The sequence below is a fragment of the Podarcis gaigeae genome (assembly GCF_964106915.1).
Source record: "Podarcis gaigeae genome assembly, chromosome: 12".
Taxonomy (NCBI): Eukaryota; Metazoa; Chordata; class Lepidosauria; order Squamata; family Lacertidae; genus Podarcis; species Podarcis gaigeae.
In genome coordinates, this window is record NC_139688.1 from 12,843,187 (window position 1) to 12,866,440 (window position 23,254).

At 44.5% G+C, this 23,254-nt stretch overlaps 1 protein-coding gene and 1 long non-coding RNA gene across 3 annotated transcripts in view; one reads left to right on the forward strand and one right to left on the reverse strand.

Annotated features, from left to right (window-relative positions):
• The window catches only part of LOC310828100, a 98,851-nt gene that overhangs the window by 51,882 nt on the left and 23,715 nt on the right, over window positions 1-23,254 (reverse strand). The gene's annotated exons all lie outside the window — the stretch shown is intronic.
• EN2 (engrailed homeobox 2) overlaps window positions 12,348-23,254 on the forward strand; it is a 13,527-nt gene continuing 2,620 nt past the window's right edge. The window contains exons 1-3 of the mRNA XM_083705132.1: window positions 12,348-12,420; window positions 12,733-13,953; window positions 16,723-23,254. The exon at window positions 16,723-23,254 is cut by the window's right edge and continues 2,620 nt beyond it. Coding sequence (XP_083561258.1) covers window positions 13,359-13,953; window positions 16,723-17,039 — 912 coding nt within the window. The 5' untranslated portion in view covers window positions 12,348-12,420; window positions 12,733-13,358 and the 3' untranslated portion in view covers window positions 17,040-23,254. The remainder of the gene's footprint in view (window positions 12,421-12,732; window positions 13,954-16,722) is intronic.

Here is a 23,254-nt window from a genome sequence, read left to right on the forward strand (position 1 = left end):
ATTTTTTTAAAAACAATCGAGGGTGCGCGGCGGTTCTCTTCTTCTAGCGTTTAGTTTCAGGGAGGCTTGTTTGTTTAGACACTTTCCTTAACAGAAGGGAACTTGAAAAGCTTTAATTAAAAAAAAAAAAAGGTGGGCCGGGCTAGGCTGGGAAGAACGGGGAGAGGGGCACGGATGGTTGAGACTTTCCATTGACAGCTACGGAGTGCTGCGTCTCAGACAGACAAGATAAATACTTCCTGAAGAACCTCGAGGACAAAGATTTTTTTTTAAAAAAATGAAAATAAAAGCGAATAACCGCAGAGAACTATCTGCTGAGAAACGTGCAATAGAAGGTAATATGCCATAATGAATGTGAGAGATCACATCACGGAGACTCTTGCAAGATGCCCAGAACGAATCCAGCCAAGTAGCACACAATGTGTTTCTATACCTGCAGGCTGCTATCCTACACAGGCTCATTAGCAGATAAGGAGCTGCGGAGAGGCTTCAGAACTTTCCTGGGCATCCGGCCGCGTCGATATTTGGCTACTCAGCTTGCTGAAATCCCTGCACGATCAACGTGTGGTTTATCCCCTTTGGTCAGTTTAGACTCTCCTTCTCAGCTTTTCTTCTACATCCGTTACATGGGACGAACTAAGTCCCATAGGATATCTGATCAGGCCAATTATTTGATGAGTTTGAAAAGTAGGGTGAATTAGGATTAAGGCTGAAATCCTATACACACTTTACTGGGAGTAAATCTCAATGGACCCAATGGATAGAGATGCATAGTATTGTGCTGCACATGTGTGAAAACAAAAGCGAAGTATCCCCAAAGAACTTTGTGAGTTGGCAACCTTGTTTGCATCGTCTGTCTCTAGAGACAATGGAAGAGTGCACCTTCAGTGGTGAAGTCAAACCGTTGGAGAGTTACAGCGCCTGCTGTGGTTGTAGAGCCCGTTAAAGGGAGAGACATGTTTTGTTGCAGCTGGGGCAGAAGAAGGCGTCCGGTTGTGCTGCTGCATACACCCAACATTATACCCTCTGTAGGAAATGTTATCTGCTGCTAAGACCAGTACGCAGGACATACATAATATGCATGTATATGCAAGTGTGTGGTGGGTATTTTAAAGATTTATACGCTGCCATTCAACAATTGAAGTAGCATTACAAAAATTAGTTGAAAAGGACAGCAAAGCAGGGTAATCATAAAAAACATACAACCAATGAAACTAAGCATCATCCTATTCTTCAGGATGAAGTCCCAGTGTAGGACTTTCTTATGAGGAAAACATGTTTTAGGATCTTACTACTGTGCAACCGAAATTCTAAAAAGAGTTGATGCATGAATAGGATTGTACTGTTAAAAAAAAAAGTACAAGGCGGAAGAGCTAATGCTGATCTACCCAACTCCAAGTCATTGTCGCAAGCAAGCCCGCTAGCGGTCTGCAAGTGCACACAGCGAAGAGGCTACGGGTGCAAGCTACTTACTCTACATCATTCCCAAATATAGGGTTACAGACAGCAGCCATAAGATTTATTTTGTGGACAGGGCGGCGAATATGGCATCGCCGGATATAGAGGATGAGGAAGGAAGTCTCGTTGCTTTCAGGAAAATTTACTTCCCATCATTGCCTGTTCAGAAATAATCCTCAATGGGTTCAATGGGACTTATTTCCTGGTGGTGTGTGTAGGATTGCAGCCTAAGTATATTAAAAATAAATAAATTAAAATTGCTTGACTTCAGCAGTCGCCCCATATTGCGGATTTTCCTCGGGACAAAACAAGATTTGGGAGGGAAAGGGGTGTTATACTTCTTTGGAGGAGTCTAAGAGTGCAGGCGCGCCCTTTACGCAGCAGCCGAGAGCTCCACCCACTCTAGGAATGGCCTGTGGGGGGGGGGGGGAGAGCTGAATTAGGGGGAAGGGCAGGATTATCATATGTCAGCGCAAAAAGTGGTGGCTTGTAGCAATGTCTTTTGGCTATGGAGTAGCCAGCAGCTCATGCCAAGTCGCCAGTCCGCCCCCGCCCCCCGATTAATGTGAAAACGTACCCAAGATGCGCCCCCTCTGAAGGGGGAAGTGCAACCTTTTCATTGCAACCTGGCTTTGAAGTCCCCCCCTCCCCACGTCTATCCCAGGCGAGCGGAACTGGCAGGTCTTGAATGAACCCTGCTTTGAAAGCGAGAAGAGATTGCGGCGAAGCACCGGACCAGATCCAGGCAGTGATCTCACTGCTTTCTCTCATCTGTGAGCTGGCAAAAAAAGGAGGGGGGGTGCTGTGGTTCATTCACAAAAAAGTGTTGGAAGGAAGAGGATAGTCCTCCTATAGCGTGGGAGGGGGGGGGGCTGCCTCGAAGGTAGCCCTGAACCCGGCAGAATCGCCTGTGACGCTGCGCCATGAATATTGCATTAGATGCCTCTACATATAGGCAAATGCCAAGCCCTCCTCTGCAAAACTTCCCCCGCCAATGGCTGTCCTTCTTCGGGAGAGAAATAGCTATGCTGCCCGAAGAGCCTCTCCTCCCCTTCGCCTTCCCGCGAGCTGCTTCTATCAATGAAAGCTGTTTGCACGTGGACTGGCTCAACGCGCCCATCCGCGCCGAGCTACTGCGGCTTCCAGCTCGCAAAGCAGCGGATCCGATGAAGTTGAGTCAGGCGGACCGACAAAACCAAAAGATATAAGAAGCAGGAAAGCAAACGTGTTGCATTTAGACCGAGTTCAAAATACACAACACGAACCGCAGCCCCATTAAGACAAAATCAATACGATGTGAAATAACTCCAATACTGGTGTTGTAATTTCGCCGAGTTATGGATCGGCTTAGAAAAGCCGTTCGCTTCAAAAAAATCTCTTAAAATACTGCTATAAAAATGCGGGGTTATCTGTACCCAAACTTTACCTACTTATAGTGTTTTTATCGATCTTATGTTGACAATTATATAAAAAGCAATGAAGTATCTTATTTTCTTTGGAGGAAAATCCATCAACCCGACCCGCATCTCATTTATATCAGTCTCCCCTTGATTAAACTGGAAGATTATGGCTTAAATGCATTGTGGATCGCAGCTCTAGACCGTCTTTGTTTGCTTCCTTGTTTTTAAGTTACCGACTTTTTTATTGCTTGGAAAATAAATAGTTTTGTATTTCCCATGATTAACACTCAGGTCCTGAGAATACTTACTTTAGATATTTAATTCATTCATTCGCAGTAGCCAAAGCAAAAGAATAATATATGTGAATATTGTTAATTTAAATATATTAACAATTATTTAAGTTTTGGAACGACATTCATTCACTTTAACGGGCTGCATTTTCTACATATGGACAGCAAAAATTAACAAAAATATTGCAGGATCAAAACTCAATGCGATCCTATACAACTCGATCCTATACAAAGACTGGGAAGCAAAAAATTCATTTGTGTTGAATGAAACATCTTGGGGGTTTTCCAAGCGTCTGCTCAGGTCATATGATAATAAATGGAAACGAAACCTGCCCAAATTTCAGACGATTGTCTGTAATGTGTGGGAGGGGCATATTGGATAAGAGATAGAATTGTGAGTTTTTGAGGAGCACTCTGATAATTCTTAACACACCTTCTGTACCAAAGTATTCTATATGAATACCAGATTTTTGGGTGGTGTGGGGGGTCTAACGAGTAAGCATGGGGAGGAGAATAATACCCCAGGGAAAGACCGCTTATTGAGGACCGAATTGAGACTTTCCCATCCTAAACAAATTCCATGTAAGTAAAGAAATGCTCCCGGGCATCAGAGTATAGGAAAATGTTTTACGACAGACTGATGGACAACAAACTTAGCTGAAGCAAACCTCAGGGCAACCAGTGGGCCTGTGGGGATATGTTTAGGATTGCAGGTTTAAATGATAGGCAAGCATGGTTCCCTTTGTAAAACTACCGTTGGCTTCAATCCTTTAATGTACCCTGCCTGGAAGTTAGTCGCACCAAACTCAGGGCTAATTTTATCGCTGCAGACTTGCACAGGATCCGGCTGCGCGGTTCATTGGTGCTGAAAAGGATGCAGAAATGGAAACACGAAGAAAGGTGGATGTTGTCATTTCCAGGCGTGAGGATTTAGCGCTATTGGGTTTTTTGTTGTTGTTAGTTTTGCTACCTTCCCTCGCCGTCAAATATCCCCCACAAAAAAGATATTTGGGAAAGTTTGTATCTGTTTGAAAGCTTGCAGCCCCATTCACTATCCTTTGAAACTACTTATAGCGCTTGGATATTAACCACAAGCACTCCAATCCTAAGAATGTTTCTTTGGAAGCAAGCCCCCTTGTGTTGAATAGGGTTAATTTCCGAAATTAGCATTGGGGTGGGTTAGTATCCCTGACTGCAATAGAGCTCTAAGGGCTTAAACCCCAGGTCCTCCTGAACCCCGGTCTGCCCTAAATGTGCGCTTTTCAAGCGAAGTCGGGGAGTTAAAGGGATTGTGGGGTTCGTGTAGCAAGCAATAGCGCCCTATCCTAAAGTCGTTTCATGGGACTTTGCTTCTGCCCTTAGGATCGCAGGTTGGATGGATTTGGAAATCCAGCTGGGTTCTTCAGTGGCAGGTTCTTATCGAAGCCTGGCAGGGTCGAGTAACTTCTTCAGAAACAAGACCAGTTGGGTCGCCACCCCAGTAAAGCGAAGTAAGGGGCAATGTTTCCCTACAGAGAGATTAGACCCATTCCCTGAGGTGAGAGCTACCCAGCACCTTGCGAGGCAGAGAGAGGTCTGCCTCTCGGGTTCCGTGGCACTAATGGACCGTAGTCTGCGTTCTCTGTAGTACGTCAAATACAATCTGTTTGGGTTTTACTTAAAAATAAATAAATTAAAGTGTGGAAAATCACTTCGAATTTTTATACCAGTTGTGGCTGCATTGACATCTCTAAAAAGCTGCCAGAATCTAGTTCTCATCTGAGCTGTTAGAATTGCGGCGGATCTAATGAAACCGAGGTGCGAATTCGAATTTTCCATTCCAAAACATGCCCAGAATATTCTTTCTATATGTTATGCATATCTTATGAGATGGAAACTAGAAAAATCTGCGAATGAAAGGACAGATCGTGTTACTGTGCAGTGTGTCTACTGAGAAGTCGCACCAATTGAATTAAATTGGATTTATTCCCACATAAGAGGTTTGCAGCCTAGGAGTGAATGAGCCCCCTTCACGTCACTAGGGCTTACTTCTGAGTAGACAGGGTTAAACATCTACTGTAAATCGAGTTGCAAGTGCACAAACCCTGGCTAGAATTCCCCCCCTCCCCACGGTCTTAAACAGCTGGAAAGTAATGTTTGGAAGACCATAAAAGTTGATTATCTGGTGTGGCAGTTGGAACAGAAATCAGGCCGTTAATGAGAGCAAGGACTGCTTCTGTCCCCCAGTAACTACCGAGGTGTAAATCCAAAGGAGTTTAAGGGAATTAGCTACATTTGTGGGAAGTCCAGGACGAGATTCCTTTTCTTTTTCCAAGACTCTGTTAATACTCCAACTGGTATAGAATTGCTTGACTCTACCGTCACAACAGAAACTGTTGTGTCTATAAGGATTAGTTCTTCTAAACCCTAGGAAAAACACACGAAACTTTATGCAAGACCCTTAAAAATGACGAGCAGGGCGCTGGGAGGATACAGAATAAAGAGCTTGTGCGAAAGAAGCAAGTTTTGCGCATATTTTAAGATTTCTCTCGCTCTTTTAGGTCTTCGACTAGAAAAGTAACAAAAGAAAAAAGAAATGCAAGTTTCCAAGACTTAAACCAGTCTTCTGCTGTAAATATACTTTAAAAGACAGACGAAATTATTATCATGATTGGAACAATATGATTTGGTTAAGTTAAAAGAAACATAATAGTGTTTCTTTCTTTCATATTTCGCTCGAAAGCAATGATTCTTCTTTCTGGTATTAAAGGTAATGCGTTACAGTGTTTAACTGAACAGGGACCGTTCTAGCAGTGTTTATGTTCAGACGAAACTTAATAGTATGGGGCGGGGGGACAGAGTTGCCCCATAGTTTAATTCTGTATCGACTGCTAATGGAAAGTCAGATTATATCCAGTGCACAAAGTTTATCTCTCACTTTACAAGAAGTATCACTATGAAATTATTTCTAATATAGCTACCTTGTTCCACAGAGGCATGTGCCCTTTGAAGATGAATGTGCAATTATATATGTTACCCTTGAACAATTATGTCACACAATATATACTTTAAGATAAGCAAATAATCTCGGATAGTTCTCATTTTATAAGGATTTTTTTTGCTAGAGATGTATGCATATAGACCGAAAGACTGAGAAGTTGATAAGAACTTCAGGAAGAGGATAGATAGTTAGCTGGATAGCTAGAGAGCTAGATAGCCAGATAGAAAATTTGATGGACGGAGAGAGAGATTAATTTGTGTGTGAGACAAGGTTACATAGAACAAGGTATCAGAAGCTATTGATAGAAATAGCAAGGGATAACGTATTTTGGAGCAAATATAGTTTTCTTCCTTGTTTTATGCCGCAGCCTGAAGCTGATTCAAGACTTTATCTGTATTGAAATATGTTTCCCATTTCCTATTTCTCTCTCCCCACAGCCACGGTTTGGAATGACCACATTTCTCTTCCTCATGCGGAGGAAGAATCTAGTGTCCCTAGAAGTCTCTGTCCTTCATATCCCCTGTATGCCTTGGGTCAGCAGGAAATCGTAAATATGCTTTGTCACCCCCAAAACGCATTTTGTACATTATCTGTGTTAATAGGGAATTTGCTGTTAATAGGCTTTCGCTACACACTCACACACTGTACATACACACGCACACACAAGCGCGCACATCGGAAGTCCAAGAGCCACTTCTCCTATTCCGAAGAGAATCCTAAAATACTGTAAAAGTGAGCGCAGCTGACTAAGGACATATAAAAATAATCTCTGTGTACCTTTACGGGCCAATTCAATCTTATACACCTAGAACCGGCTGGATGTGGATCATCAAACTTGGAAGGATGGACTGAGAGAAGAAGCAATATCATGCATGTTTGGCACACGTAGAGAAGTACCCTGACCCCCTAGTAGCTGGGGGGTCTTCTCCTAAGGTGGATCACTTTTTGAAATGCTGCATTGTCTTGCTAAGACAGTTCCGATTTACCTGAATGAGAATGCTGTTTTACCCTAAATTATATTGTATCCTATGGCACTTGTTGTGCTGTCTTATATTTCCTACTAGTGGAAATGAATCCCAGGTAATGCGCTTAAGATCAAGGTGCATTTGCTTCTTTTGTTATTGTTTAATGTTTTATTGCATTCTAGTTCCGAATGTTATTGCTGTGTTCTATACTTGTAAGCCGCTTTGAGTATATGACCGTAGAGAAAGGTGAGTTACAAAGCTGAAAAATGAACGCATGGATGGTCTTAAACATCTGATTTACAAATAAAGACCACTGGTATTTTTATGACGTTTTCAGACGAAGGTACTATTTAGGATGAAGTTGTCAAGTAAAGGGGCCTAATTTATTTGTGGACCGGGCTGCTGGACTACACATGCCTACTCAGAAGTAACTCTTATTGAATTCAATGAGGATTACTCATAGGTAAGTATAGGAATGCAGCCCCTCTCTCTCTCTCTCTCTCTCTCTCTCTCTCGTGTGTGTGTGTGAGAGAGAGAGAGAGAGAGAGAGAGAGAGAGCCCTGAAATACTCTGCAACAGGGTAATAACAATGATCCTTAAGAAAACGATTTTGCTGTTTTCCGTCTTGCTGTTGGAGTTCTTGACGCTACATTCACTCTATGAATTTCTCCCCTCTTTGTCTTAGGTACAGAGTTGATTTATTGTTGATTTCGATACCACAGCCAAAGCAATATATATTACTTTTTTCCTAACATACAAAATACATACGATCCCCCCCCCACCTTTCACTCTATTCTGCTTGGAGTGTTGATTCCAAACTGTTTGCAAACCCGGCTTAAAGTAACTTCTTGTCTTGTAGATCTGTTTCATGGCAATCGCCATTGAGCTGTTCACTTTGAAGGTAACTCCATGGCTTGCGGGGTGCATGTGCCTGTGTACTGGATGTGGATGTTTCCCAAACCCAACATACTTAGCGCTCGATCTGACCTTTCACCAACTACCTTAAAATGTGGGTTTTTCTGTGAAGGTGTTCGGGGTATTCCAGGCATTTTGTGAGATGGAAATCTGATAAAACACTGCGAAATTTGGTGTACACCAACTACAATATTGGCCATATTTTCGCGTTTTGTTACAGAAATGGGGTTGCAAAAGCGTGTTTGTGTTTTTTATTTATTTAAAACAATATATGATTGATTCTTGTTTTGACCAGGTTCTCGTTTTCCCCTCCTGAATGTTGGACCCTAAAGGTCCCAGGATACAAGGCAGATCTCTCTGCAGATTCTGCTAAGCCTTGCCTTTATTCTCTCCTCAACCCCACTCCCAAAAAACCCTTTTATGAATTAGCTTTCAGAAGGATCAGGGCATCTCCTCTGACGCTGCCACAGACGAGCCCAGAGAAAGTCTGATCTGTCTGATTGCTTTCATTACTTGTAACTTTCACCACATCAGCCAGTACAAGCTGTTAGAGACAAGGTTAGCGGAGTCACGATACAAATCGTTTCGCTTTAGCCCGCCTGTAGGATGACAGTCCAGCGTTTCCCACAGAACTGCAGGACAGTCTGCGATAATACCCGTGGGTCTCCTCTTCCTTTTTCCACTGGTGGGGCAGTCCTGGCAGGGAGGGAGGTGTTGTTCACCTGGCTTCTCAACTCTTCCGCAGGTCCCTGCCGGTTACCGAGAGGGGGAGGGGCAAGGCAGCGGGGTCCCCTTTCTTTCTTGGTGACCGGCAGCGACCTGAGGCAGAGTTGGGAAGCCAGGTAATAACGCCTGGCAGGCCGCTAATGATACGCCCACTGTAAGGCAACTGCAGGGCCAGTGAAGCCTCAACAGTCAAGCTAAGAACGACTTTCTCTGCAAGGAATGTGTGCTAGCGAAAGTAAAAACAAACTGTCCCGGCCCAACTAGGTCCTGATTGATATGTTGGGTGTGGCTCATATAAGTTCCCTAGTAAAAGAAACTGCGTTGGTAAAGGCTGCAGCCCTCGATGCCAGTTGATGCCTGTATTTGGATTAGGCTCCAATTCGAAATATATTGACCGGAAGGACCTCAATCCCATTGACTCCATTGAAGTTTATTTCCGAGAAATACGGTTAGGGTAGAAGAGTAAATGGTTTTAAAGCCAGATATTCTGGTTTAAGTGGGTTGTGGATTAGTCTAAAAAGATGACGGTGTGCTCAACACAAATTGACATCAACGTATTTACTGGACAGGAAATACACGTATTAAAAATCTCCACATGAAGATTTGCGTCACAATCACCTTATCTTCTCTTTCGATAGTAGAAACTGGAACAGCTCCAACTTCTCAAAACAAATTTCCTGGTCTCTTCTTATGACAATTTACAATTATAAACATCTTCAACACTTATTATTATATTATATTATATTATATTATATTATATTATATTATATTATATTATATTATATTATAATTACTTCATTTTGAAACAAAACTTGTTGCAGAGAGCTTTTAAGAATAAAATAGATATAATGTTTAGGTATTTTGGAAAATAGGCTCGACTAATTTTTCCAAGACTCCCCACTACCACCCCATTCTTTCTCCCAGAACTCCCTATCGTTGCTTTCTTTTTGCGGGGGAGGGGAATAAAACTGGGATTTAAGCCAAACGAAGAGTCCATTGCAATAATTGTTTTGTGTACAGCCTTTGTTAATCATCTGCCTTGGACTTTACCGAAGGAATTCTTTGCCTGTAGTGGAGTATTTAGTACCTCGAGGTAATTTTAGCAAATAGAAATGTTAAAGTGTGGTCAGCGCTAAGTGACAAGAAGTGTTACTTGATACGTTGGGCAGCTAATGTTTACTTCAAGATATTTTAAGCTCAAGTCAATAACTTGGGGTCCGCCCTGAAGGGAAATATTTGAAGTGCAACACCTTGGACACGTTTAATTATGGGGTACGAGGAAAGCCAGGTCTTCCCAGTAATTAGAAAATACTTCTTGGGAGACAGCCTAATCGCTTTCCATGGGGCTCTTAAAGAAATTAACCTCAAGGTGCTTGTTAGAGCACAAACCCTTTAGATCAGGGATACTTGATCTCTTTGTGTGCCCAGATACTGTAAATTATACAGGATTTTAAAAATTGTGGTGGGAGCAAAAATCCAAACAGAAATCAGTATCACATTTTGGATTACGCAAAAGCAACAGTTAAATAAAGTCGTAGAAATGAGGCTCTGAGTTACAGAAAGATAAAACCTTCCAGAGTACTTTCCGCTAACTCCAAAATGTTCAAAAATTTGGAGGCTACTATTGTTTATTTAAACGGGGCTCACTTCCAATTACCAGCGTGTGGGGACTTGACGTGCTCGCCCAATTGAAGCAACCTATTTATTTTAAAATTCACAATACTGCATTGAGCAACGCAGTTTGCTGAAATGACTTGTGTCTTAACCCCCCCCAAGTATTTTGCATTCCCCAGTTGAGTCCAGCTGTCGAGCGCTAAAAATAGTCCAGCATTACCAATGCTAAAATGTTTTTTTTTTTAAAAAGCAAGCAAACAGACCCGCAGACAACACTAAACAGCACGGATAAATACTCGATGAGAGCAATGTAGTACGTTAGTATATGTTTGTGAGGCTTTTTATCTTCTTCAGCTGAGACTTCCGAAAGGTCTGCTTGGTTTGCTACCCCCAATTTTTGCTCCCTTTTAATCTAAAGCAATTCCAGGATTAATCACCACCACAGGACGCCCCCAAAGAAAAAAGAAGTCCGAAGCCCACCACCAGGGCGAGACCGGTGGAGACTCAGCGAGAGGGGAGTTAGGGACCCAGCCTTCCACCCACCTACCCCGCCGCCGCCAGCTCTTTGCCCTCGGGGCCGCTGGCCTCCCGATCCCCGCGTCTTGCTCTCTCCCACCCCTTCCAGGGTTTTCTGTCCCGGCTTTGCCTAACCCTGCTTTCCCTTCTTTCCACCCAACCTCTAGGGTTCCCCGCACTTGCAACGGGCCTCCGGGAGAGAAGGCGAAAAGCGCTGAGTGGCCCGCCTCAGGGTGGGCAACGTCTGCCTTGGAAATCTTAAAAAGGGGCAGGAGCAGCTGCCTGGACGCCGCCGTGGATGTTTTGGCTTCATTTTTGTCTTTGGCGCTGACTGGATCATGTGCCGTCACTCTCCAGCCCCTCCCCCATCGTCAGAGTTTGTTGACAAAAGCTTTTCTTTTGCTTTCTTAAGGTTGTTGTTCTCATCACCATCATCACCATCGCTTTCTCCTCCTCGGCTGGTTGATGGTGTGTGTTTAAAGCTGCACTCACCCTCCAGCGTCTCAGTGACCTTTGGGTGACTTTCACAAATTCAAGAGCAGCCAAGCAAAGATCCCGCGGATGGCATGGAAGAGATGGTTATTTTGGTTCTGTCTGCAGGCAGAGTGTTTAGCGGGAGGTTTGGGGAGGAAAAAATCCTTCGCAGGCCGAAAGAGGAGACGCTCAAGGAAAGGGCTGGCCCCGTGGAGGGGGCCTTCTTCGCAACTCCGGTGAAGAGCACTCCTTGCAGACTCCAGACAGACCTTAATGCAACATTTAGAGTTCTTATTATTTAGATTTTTTTAAAAAAAAGATTAAAAATGGGAGGGCTGTATCTATTCCGTGTGTGTGTGTGTTCGTGTGTGAACACCCCTATCGCTTGATTATTTTGATTAGAGTTGCTTGGGGGAAGGGGGACTCTCACGTCCTCCTGCCTGTCAATGGGAAACCTCTCTGTTTAATATTGTTTTTGAAGCTGGAATAAATGATCAAAGGCTCCTGTCCAGTTTTCAGCTGAATGAATCAATTATCATACCGTCTTATGTTTATTGCACCGCAGTTACCAATAATAGCAGCCCCAGTGCAGTCTGGCATTTAAAAAGCCCCCCCCCCAACAGAAACCCCCGATATTTGCCCGTCTTTTCCTGCAGGCGAGGCTCCGGGATTACAAAAGAGGGGGCTGGGACTGGTTGGTGTGCGTGTGCGCGCGCGCGCAGAGAAATAGTAAGACAAAAAGACGGCGAAAGAGAGAGTCTGCTTTAAAATTAACTGCCTCTGATTCTTCCTCTCGCTCCCACCCCCCCCCAAAAAAAAAATAAATCGGTAACACAAAAAGTCCCTTTGTATCGCTCTGGTTCATTTAATATTATTTATGCATTTTGCAAGGAATTGTGGGATTTCGCCCCCTCTCATTCTGTCTTCTTCTCCTTCCCCCTCCCAACTCCAATTGTAAACAATATAGAAAACCCCCCGCCCCCACCAGTGTGTACTGGAGCCCTTCTTCAGGCGAAGATATAAAAGGAAACAGATTAGCAAGACAAGGGGTGATGAATCTATCCCTTGTTTAGAAGACGAAGGTATTCCTGCATTCCTTCTTTTTATATATATTATTAAAAAAGGCTCTTGAGAAGCAGAGGACGCTGCAGCTTTAAAATCGGGAGGTGGGGGCATTGGGCAACGGGAGGAGGGGGGCTGTTCCTGTCATTTACTAGAGTGCTACTGTATCACGTGTGCAAAAGGCTCTTCTGTCATTGGCCAAAGGCACGTGTCTAGGATACCGGCCTTGCAACGTCACTTGAGGAGCTCTATTAAAAATAAGAACAAAAATCCAGAGTGAAAGTATTTCAGGTTCAGTTTAAGTGGCTTCTAAATTTACACCCCCACTATAGGTAGCCAGGGAAAGCGAGTCCGGAAGAGCAAGAGAGAGAGATTCCCCTCTTATCTCCTCCTGTACAACTTGGAATATTTGGCTCAAAGGCAGGGAGGAAGCCAGAGATCGGCTGTGATTGTCCAGATGCCTCTGTGCGTCTCAAGCCTGCGCTTGCCTTGTGCGCTGTAGAGAGGAGGAAGGCACTTTCTCCAGCTCAGCAGAGGGGGCTCCATTGACTTTTCCCCCGTGGAAGGATCGTCACCATTTTTTTGTCAGGTTGCCGCCAGTCTCTTCTCCACCCTCGGAAGCCGGACAAGAGTGGGGGCGGGGGTGGCGGATGAAAGTCCTAATGATGAATACATTGCGGGGCAAAGAACGCAGGAGGGGGCTGCAGAACTGAAAGGCTGGAAGGGGACAGAAGGAGGAACCAACTACAGCAGCCGAAGGGAGAAGGAGAAGCGGCGGCAACATTATATATATAATATTTTCAGTTATATCTGGTTCGCTTTGCAAAGTCTGGATTTGGATTGCTCCGCGGACCCAGGCGGAAGGGGGTGTGGAGGGGGGTAACCCAAACCGAGCAGCCCCGAAGCGCGCGCAGACAAAAGCGGGAGGGCAACAACATTTGGGGACTCCGTGTTCAGCATGGAGGAGAACGAGCAGCGCGCGGGCGCCGAAGGAGGCGCCGAACAGCCTCCGCCGCCGCAGGAGGAGTCCAGCAGCGGCAGCGACGGGGAGCCCAACCGGCGGAGGGCGATGCTCCTGCCCCGGGTGCTCCAGGAGCCCGGCAACCATCCGCACCAGCACCCGCCGCACCGAATCACGAACTTTTTCATCGACAACATCCTGCGGCCGGAGTTCGGCCGGAGGAAAGACGGCGGTACCTGCGGCGGCGGCGGCAGCAGCGTTAACCCGGAGCAGCAGCAGCAACAGCAGCAGCAGCAGCTCCTCACCGCCCGGAGCCCCTCGGCTGCGCCAGCCTCCGGTTCCCCGACCGACGGAGGAGGAGGCGGCGGCTCCAAAGCTCTAGCCCCGGCTAAGAAAGGCGGCGACTCTGGCGCGCTCGACGGAGCCTTGAAGTCCCGCGGCAGTGGCAGCAGCGGCGGTGGCGGCGGCGGCGGCGATCAGTCGCTGAGCTCCGACTCGGACAGCTCCCAGGCCAGCTCCTTCCCCAGCGCGCAGCCCATGCTGTGGCCAGCCTGGGTCTACTGCACCCGCTATTCGGATAGGCCTTCGTCAGGTAAGCAAACAGCTCTGGACCAGGTCGCTGGCCTCTCGAGAAGAGGGTCTCTGGACCCTCCACCCACCTCCCGCCCGCGAGCGAAAGAGCTGGCGACTTGGCTGCAAGGCGATCGCGGCGAAAGGGGGCGGCGGGTTGCAATCACCCTTTGCAAAATAAGACAGTTTTACAAAGTTATCTGCTTTGAAACAAACATGGGGAGGCAGCGACAGGCGTAGGAGGGATTTTGATACAGTGAGGACGAAACTCCAGGAGGGCGCGGGGAGAAAGAGCCGAAGGCTCGAGCCGCACACAAAGCGATTTCCTTCTTGGCAGCTGGGAGAAATAGCCGGGATCTGAAGCCCAGGAGGCTGTTTGCAAGGTGGGGTTTGTTATCATTCCCCCTTCTCTCCGTTTACCAAGAAGATAAGATGGAAAAGAAGTCAGTAGCAGTCCTTGGAGGCGTCCTATTCTGCCCCCTTCTTTGGCTAGCTCAGCTGCTGGTCGCCAAGGCCCGACCTGTGAAGTTGTCTTCTCCGGCCTCTAGAAATAAGCAGGCCTTGGAAGTATTTTTCTTTTCTCCCTGGCTTCTCGTGCGGAGCAGCCGCGCTCGAAAAGGCCCTGGAAGTTATTGCAGAGCCGCTGAAAAGGAAGACTTCCTTGCTTGCACGGGTGGGAGCGAAGTGGGGATCTCTCCAGCCCTGCCTCGGGAAGAGAGAGCCGGGACAAGGAGCCGCCGAGTGCCTGGAATGCCCTTTATCGTCAGGGACACTTGAGGGTGTTTTAGTCTTCCTAAACGAGAATTGCAAACTCGCTCAATAGAATTTTCTTGTTTTAAAACAATTGGATCTCGATTTTTGTTTTATTTTTCCGAAAGGACTTTCCACCTTGCTTCCAATATATTTTATCGTCGAATAAATTCATAGGTGTTAAAAATGAGTTAGAGAGACAGCAAGCTCATTCGCTGCCGGATAATATTCCCGTCTGATTCGAAATTTACTCCATTGTTCTCCAGTCCCTTTCTTTGTTAATATTTAATTATCATAGATTCTCACCATGGCCCAAACCACCGAGTAAGTTAAACCCTGTCGAAAGATGCTTATAATATGACGGAGAATATTTCACATCAGAATAATTACCATTCTTAAGTGTAACATTTGGAGAATACAAAATTGCAAGGCGATCTAGTTTAAAACTAACGTTTAAATTTTAATATGCATTGCACTGTAGAAGAAAAAGGGTATCTCTAAAATGTTGGGGTCAATGTTGTTAGAGGAAAAGAAGAGTTCTAATTTGTAGTTTTGTATGAATGCATTATATTTCTGTTTTTAAGGAAGGGGAAAATGCATTCAGTGTCGCAAAGGCGCCTGTTTACCATTTTACGTATGGAGCTGGCAAGAAGGATGAGAGTTGTGCAAGCTCCTGTCTAGGGGAGAATTTAATCCCGAATATTTTTCTGATTACTTTCCAAAGGCAAGGAAAGTAGGGCGGATTTGTGTTTGTGTTGTTTACATTTAGTGCATTCCGGGGTTAAGGGAGGAAAAAACGGGGCAATCTTGAAGAGGCTGTTGTGAAGATTGTTCTCACCATTCCTTTTTGAAGCTCCGCTTGGTTCACCTTTTGAAAACGTGAGAGAAAACTTCCCTCTCCCCCCTCCCTCCCTCCCTCCCTCCCCCGTCGCCCCGGGATCTCCAAGTCATTTTCTCAGGCGATTTCCCCTCCCCCACCCCAATCCGCCAGCCTCGTAATTATTGGGGAAGGCCGCAAAGGCGCTGCCCAGAAGTGCCTCTCGACAGGCCGAATTCTCCTGCCACAGCCGGGAGTTGAGGGGCTTCCATGGACGTGAGTAGCGGAGGAGGGAGAGCGCCGTTGTGGGTTGGCACCCAGCTCGAGAACCAGGCTGTGGCCTAGGCCAGGCTGCGGCGTCGCCCCGGCCCGAGACGGGCCTAGTCGCTGGGGAGAGAAAGCGGGAGCAAGCCAGCTCTGCCCTCCGGCTGACGCGCCCCCAGGCAGCAGCCCGGTTGGCGGGGGAGCAGTGCGGACCATGTGTCTGCGCGCTCGCACACCGGGTTCGCGCGGGAGCCGCGGGGGCAGCAGCCGTGGTAAAACGGCCCCGAGGAAGGTCAGGCGAGGGTGCGCAAAGCCCCCGGGGGAGCGGGCACAGCCACCCGTAACAAAGGGTGGTAGAGGCTGCATGGAGCTGGTCCCCGAAACGCGCCTCCTCCGCAGAGAAAAGGAGCCCCACGCAGGCCTCCCCAGAAATGGAGCTCATTCCCTGGCCATCTTGGCGCTTGCTTATCTCCCCACACCCCCTCATCCCTGGAGAAAAACACGCAGTGAACTTGGGGGGGGGGTGCGAGGGCACTGCTCTGGGTAAGGCAAAGGCCCCCTTGTCCTTGGCCTGGGTCCGCCTCTCCTCCTTGGCTCTCCCTCCCTCTTCTTGGACCCCACCTCGCACACCCCCTTGGGATGGTGGCGATCCAGCCCCTTTCCATTTGACAAGGAAGGCCCTGCTTGGAGAAAAAGCGAGAGGGGCATTGGTGGCATGCGCTGAACTTGGTCCCTGAGGGGCAGAGGGAACCAACTGGCACGTAGCTTCGAAAAGCGAAGGACATTTGAGACTCTCTTTCTGCGTCTCTCGCTCCCTCCTCCCCGCCCAAATTCCCTCGCCCGGTGCTGCTAATTGAATTAAGCTTCCAAGCCAGGGCACGTTCTGGGCTCCCTTCCAAAGCGCCCCTCCACTCAACCTCTCTCGCTCTCTGTGTCTCCTTCTCTCGCCACGGACCGCAGGCCCCAGATCCCGCAAACCAAAGAAGAAGAACCCCAACAAGGAGGACAAACGTCCCCGGACAGCGTTCACGGCGGAGCAGCTGCAAAGACTCAAAGCGGAATTTCAGACGAACAGATACTTGACAGAGCAGAGGAGGCAAAGCCTGGCTCAAGAACTCAGCCTCAACGAGTCTCAGATCAAGATCTGGTTTCAGAACAAGCGGGCCAAAATCAAGAAAGCCACCGGCAACAAGAACTCCCTGGCGGTTCACCTCATGGCACAAGGACTGTACAACCACTCCACGGCCTCGAAAGACGGCAAGTCAGACAGCGAGTAGATGAGGGGAGGGGGGTAAGCCAGGGGAGGGGGGGAAGGGGCGAGTCAGAGTTTATACAATGCAATAATTTAATTAAAAACAAAAACAGATAAGGGCCAGTGTATAAAAAAACTATACCAGCATAAATAGTGGGGAAATATTGTGTATTAGATATAATTCTGCAATATTCTGTGTATATATATAATTTACAGGTAAGGTGTTGTAAAAAAAAATATCCAAAATATCTGATTATAAAATATTTTTTGATTTTCTTTTTGTTCTATGGAAATTTTAGATGCTAACTTTATCAATTTTTTTAAAAGCTTAAGTTACCTTTTTATAGACTTAAGCACTGTTTTAAATGGACATTGGACACTGTTTTTTGAAATTCAAAATATTAAAGACAACTTTTGCTGAAGTCCAAAGATTTTTATTGCTGCATTTCACGAGGCTGTGAACCGAATAAATAGTTCTCCTATTTGTTCTATGAGTTTTAACGTTTCTTTTTTTCTTTTCTTCCTCTTGTGTTTGCCTTTGGGATGGGTATAGAAGAACTTTAATTATCACAATATAAATTATAAGCTAACTATGTAAACATGCTGCCCGTTTGCAAGTAACACATTCAGAAATCGGGGGAAAGAAGTACTGAAACATGATGTTAAGCCTTAGGAACGTTTCTTGAATTTATCCTCATTTCTCCATTAGACTGGAGTAAAGGATGTGTGTGTGAGTGAGGGGAGGTAGTATTTAGAGACTCAGAAAAAGTTGGTAAACAAATAGTAGCCGACTTCAATCAAGGACATGTTAATTCGGTAATTATTCCCGCCTAAGGAGCGTGATGGGAAAAGTTTAGAATAAAACCTCGTAACTTCCGGGACCGTGTCCTGGGAAGTAAAAAGGGAAGAAGGGTCTTTTCTTTGTAGTTTTAGGATGGACATTGCCCAGTGTGAGAAGCCAGAGGGAGGGTAACCCCACACGCTTCGGAGCTTGCCTTGCTGTTGTGTCCATTAGCTCATCCCATTCCCATCGGCTAGTTCCCTACATTGTTTTGCTTTGGCGCTTGCTCGTTGCTTCTTTTTAAAGTGCTGCTCAGAAAGCAGCATGGCCTTGCGCTTTAGCTTTGCAGTGCTGCGGACAAATGTACCAGGCCCCTGTGGCATTTGTGGGGGTGGGGAGCCAGTGTGTGTGTATATGTTTGTGCACATAAGAGAGTTGGGGTGAGGAGTCTGCATCACTAGCTTTTGGGCTAGGGAAGGCTTTTCCATGCAACCAGCCTGGCTCAGGAAAAGAACAAATCTAGAGGAGGGAGGGTGGAGAGAGAGTTAGGGCACCTTTTCAGCTTAACTGACTTCTATTATGCAAGAGGATATAAAAGGAGGAGGGTTAGGGTTGTCTCTAAAGTCTCTTGGTTAGAAACTGGCCTTTTATTTTAAGGGGAAATAATCACTAGCCCATGTTGGAAAAAAGTTGCCTTTCATTCCCGAAAATGGGAGAGATTTTTAATTGAGCACATACATTACGAAGAATTGTGAAGAATTCATAAAAGTCATAATGATTTTTGTGTATTTCTTATCGCCCCCCTTTCCTTGCCCAACATTTTTAAATTTTCTGATTCTAATGTGAGATACAGTGAAGCTAATTATTTGTATTTTATTCAGAATTTTCTCCCACACTTCAACCCTTCTCCTTTTCTTGGGGAAAGGAAAAGTCTCCAAAATATTGGCCAGAGGTCTCGCATGGGAGGATGCTGTACAATTATTCAGGACTATAGTCTTCTTGATTGTTGAGGTTAAACTTCTCGCTTTGCCTTAAAAACTCTCTTTATTTCACAATTATAGTAGACACATATTGTACATAGTAGTATCAACTTTGAAAAGAAAGAAAAGAAAGTATACAACCAATGCTGTAATTTAAAATTCTGTGAATAACCATCAGCTGCTTAGGAGACAGAAATCAATGACATTGCCTTTTAGCAAGAAAACAAAGGTGTTTTTCAGTTTATAAAACATGTGCATTTACAATTCGCAGTATCAAATATTTATAAACTTATGAAATATGAATGTTTCTATTTACAACTGTGGTCTCAAAATTGTGGACAATTTCACTGCATTTTGTGTGTTTAAATCTTTGAAGACTGCATTAAATAAAAAAAACCACATTTATTATGAAATCTAGAATGCGTGCATCAAAACTTTGAACCGGAGCAATATATAGTCCTTAAAGTTGATTCCTGAGTCCTAAGGGAATTGTACATAGGTGTAAAAGAGTTGTGAATGTCAAGTTAGAAGAAGAACAATTTTGCTACCAGATGGTTAATCGATTTGTTGAATAATTAAGAAACTTTAGATAATACATCTGTACATGAGAAGGGCAAGCAAACTTTTAAACATTAGAACTTGGAAGATTCAGGGCTAGTAATATATAACATGACAGTAATATATGTACAATATGTTTTGTACATATAACAAGTTTCCTCTTTTGTGAATATATATACGTTTCAATGTCTGAACAGCTGGGAGAGTGATTTAGAAAAGTATGTTTGCAAAACCTAAGTTATATAAATTCATAAATACGAATCCAATGACAATAATATCCAATTTGAATTTAATATTCTGGTGGGGAGAGTGAAATAAATGTGGATCTTTTGCTTTAGTGCAATAAAAGAGATGTTATTCCCAAATATTTTGGCAATATTTCTTAAGGAGGATTCTTTTAAAAAGAAAAAGAGGCTATAGACCAAAATTATATTACTAGATCTTGTTTCTGCTATAAGAGGTCAATGCTTCAAAATGTTAAACACAAATGGTATCTTTGAACTTGCTTTTTCATCATTCTTAAAACATATCTGGCATTTCTACCTACCATACAATAAACAAACAAACAAACAAACAAACAAAGTCCAATATTCTTGGGAGTAAGCCCAATTGAACTCAGTGAGACTTACTTCTGAGTATATAGGATTGCCTTGCATTCCGAATTCTTCTAAACCTCGCTGCAACTTCCCAAAGCAAATACCGTATAGACCGTTAATATATACAATCAATTCATTGCAGTGCTTTAGACAATATGCCAAAAAAGCAGGAATATTTGTAAAACTAATATTTAAAGAGACTGAGCAGGCTGTCGTATCCTTTTTGGAGAACATAACAGTCTTGCAGGAAATATTGTCTGCTCAAGATCCAGACAGAAAATACCAACATAAAGCCACTCAAGTTCCATGAGCTGTATACCAAGTCAAGTGTATTGCACGAAAAGGGGAATTATTTCAGCACACCCATCGAGATACAAATACCTTACAGGGCAGCCTTTAGTATGCAAACGCATTGGTTGACAGGGAGTCTGTGCAACCCGATCCAAAGGGCTTTTGCTTATTCGGAAGTACGTCCCACTGTGTTCGATGGGGCTTACGCCCAAGCAGATGTCCATAGGATTGAAGCCTTAGAGAGCAGCCGCAGAAACTACCACAATCGCACAAAGTTTGCAGTTGGAATGGGAAACTGCAAGAACTTAAGACTTTCGGAAAAAATCAGCAGTATTAAGAGGAGGAAGAGAATATGTTTGGAGGCAGCTTGAACTGCAAGCTTACAACAGGCCATCAAGAATTACGTTGCCATTCCGCGCGGAGAAAGAGGACTTTAACAGGAACGCCAAAGCGAAAAAGCGAACAGGGCCAAGTGTAGGCTGTTCTGTCCAAAGGGGCACGTCCTGCAAATTGAAAGTTTCAGCCCTCGTAAAACTGGATCCGGATGAAAGCGAAGGCAAACCACAAAACCTCTAATTTAACTCGCTTCCCCCTAAAAATAAAGACTCTACAACGACAGATATGTTCATTGCATAAATCACTACTACACTCAAGTCAGCCAAATAACAAAACAGTTGTAACTGCTCACATGTAAAATTGCATTAACTCTGAAAATACGGTGTGTTTCTACATCTTAGGAATGCATATAGATTTTAATGCGTGGGCAGGTACATAAAGTTAACTGTACATATGATCACCTACAACCCAGTTAAACCAAAGTGCTTCTATTTAAATCCAGTTTTAGTCCCACTAAAATCAATGGGACCAAATGTTTTAATTGGGTTGCAGTTTAACTTGAGGGTGCAGGATGTAGAAGTGAAGCCATGCATACATTTAAAAGTATCTGCAGGCACACAACCATCCGGATCTTAAATTCCGTAACTTAGAAGGTTTCTGAGACGAATGCGACCAATCTACACCTGTAATCTACTCTCAAACCAATTTACTTGGTAGTAAGTTCCATTGATTACAACAGAATTTACTTTCTTAACAACGTTTAATTGCTTAAGAAAAAGTTTTTATCATTCCAGGATTTTAACAGAGCACTCACAAATAATGGTATTTCTCATGGAAATAAATTAATCATATCAAACAGCAAGCCCTATAAGAAAGTGATATCACGTATCATTTGACAAAAGTGTTTTTTGAAAATTAAAAGCATAATAATATGCAATTAAGTTTAATATGGATCTTAACTTCAGGCAGGTAGCTTGTTTTATAAGCAATTTCTTTTTCGACACTACGATCTGCTCCAGGAACCGCTCCATAGTAATACTGCATTCCATAATGCCCCACACAGGCAATATTCCAGGCACTATATATGCAAATGTGCTTGCCCTATTGTGCCATAGGTATAAGGTAAAAGAGATGGATTCGTTGTTTATTTACACTAGCGCAGACCTATGAAGGGTAATAAGACTACTTCTGTGCAAGTGGTCAGTGAGTCGCCCCCTCAGAGGGCGAAACTCTTTAGCAAGCTTGGGGTTGTGGCAAAAAGTCATTCTGCATCCCGCTGATTTAATATCCGACCTGTCTATTCCATCCCCGCCCATGCAGCCATACAAAGTGCCCCTGGGATATCATGATTTCTAGACCAGCATCTCTAACTATGAAATGCTAAGTAAGGAGATAATGTAAAGATGGCACAGCTTAATTTGGTAAACATTCAGACTGATTTCAACAAAATAACCAAGCAAAATAATTTTATGACATCTGGGATAAGAAGTAATGCATGTTTTCTAAGATTTCTCTAGCACTTTCATACGGATAACAGCCTAGGAAAATTCAGGCCCTGATAAGACCAAGTAGTTTCTTGAAGGCTGGAAAAGGATCTGAAAGCCCCAGTTCCTGGCTCCAAGCGGGGCATTCCCTTCGACTTACTGGTTTAAACACCTCAACTGTGGCCAGGATTTCAGACTCCTGGAACATCCCAGGAACTCTTTGGTGGTGTGAGAAGGTGCTGGGAACTCCCCAGGGCTCACCCACCAGCACTGGGCTAACTAGTGTAGACTCTGGGTGTGATTTTCTAAGCAATAGCCTGCTTTAGGTTTAGGGTAAATTTCGAACTATGGGAAAGTGTTTGGGCGGCGGTACAGCTATGTTTCTGTACAACCCTGTGGGAGCCAGAGTGACCTAGTTGGAGGGAGCAAGAAGAAACTTGCACGATCCAGCTTGGTGGACCCTAAGATCCCGGCCTCTTAGAGTTGACACAGTTTCTTCTCTCCCACTTCTTCACATTTGGTCTTTTTTTGAGTTGCAGACCAAGATACAACTTGCTTTGGAACAAGCTGAGGAAGAATGCAACCAATTTGCGTAAAATTTCCCATTTAACCAAAAGGGCTACTCCAGTGTAAGTGGCTTGTGATTTACAATCTGGTAGATCGCGTGGGCCCCATTTGCTGCTCCTGTTTAAAGCATCGTAATGCATTTTTCGTTGATATGCCAGTTTAGGCTCGTTTTAGTGTTTTTAATAGTAAAATCAACACCAGCTCATTGATTTATTTCAGCCAAGACAGAATGATTACAGTTTAAGAAGACTAACATAAAAATAATGCTCTTTCTTCCTAATATGGACTTCCACTCCCATCTTCCTTCTCACTGTTGAATTTGTAGCTTTTGTATTTTTGATATAGTCTAATGCTATAACTTCTGTAAAGCACGGACTTTCCAGGCACACACAAGAGTACCTAGAACCACGCGTGATATTATTTGCCTATGCCTACGACACTACTGAGTCTATTGGAAATACACCATGCATTTGTCCAGTTAATAAATATTTAGGGAAAGGAAGAGAAGCGAGGCTCAGCAACAGACCAGCTGGTCGAATGCAGAACTGTCATTGCTCCAAGCGCCAACACAAGTCCTTCTACAGCATCGGGTCCGCCTACAATACTTTATTTAGAAAAACCTTTCTGGATTTTCTTCTGTGTGGAAA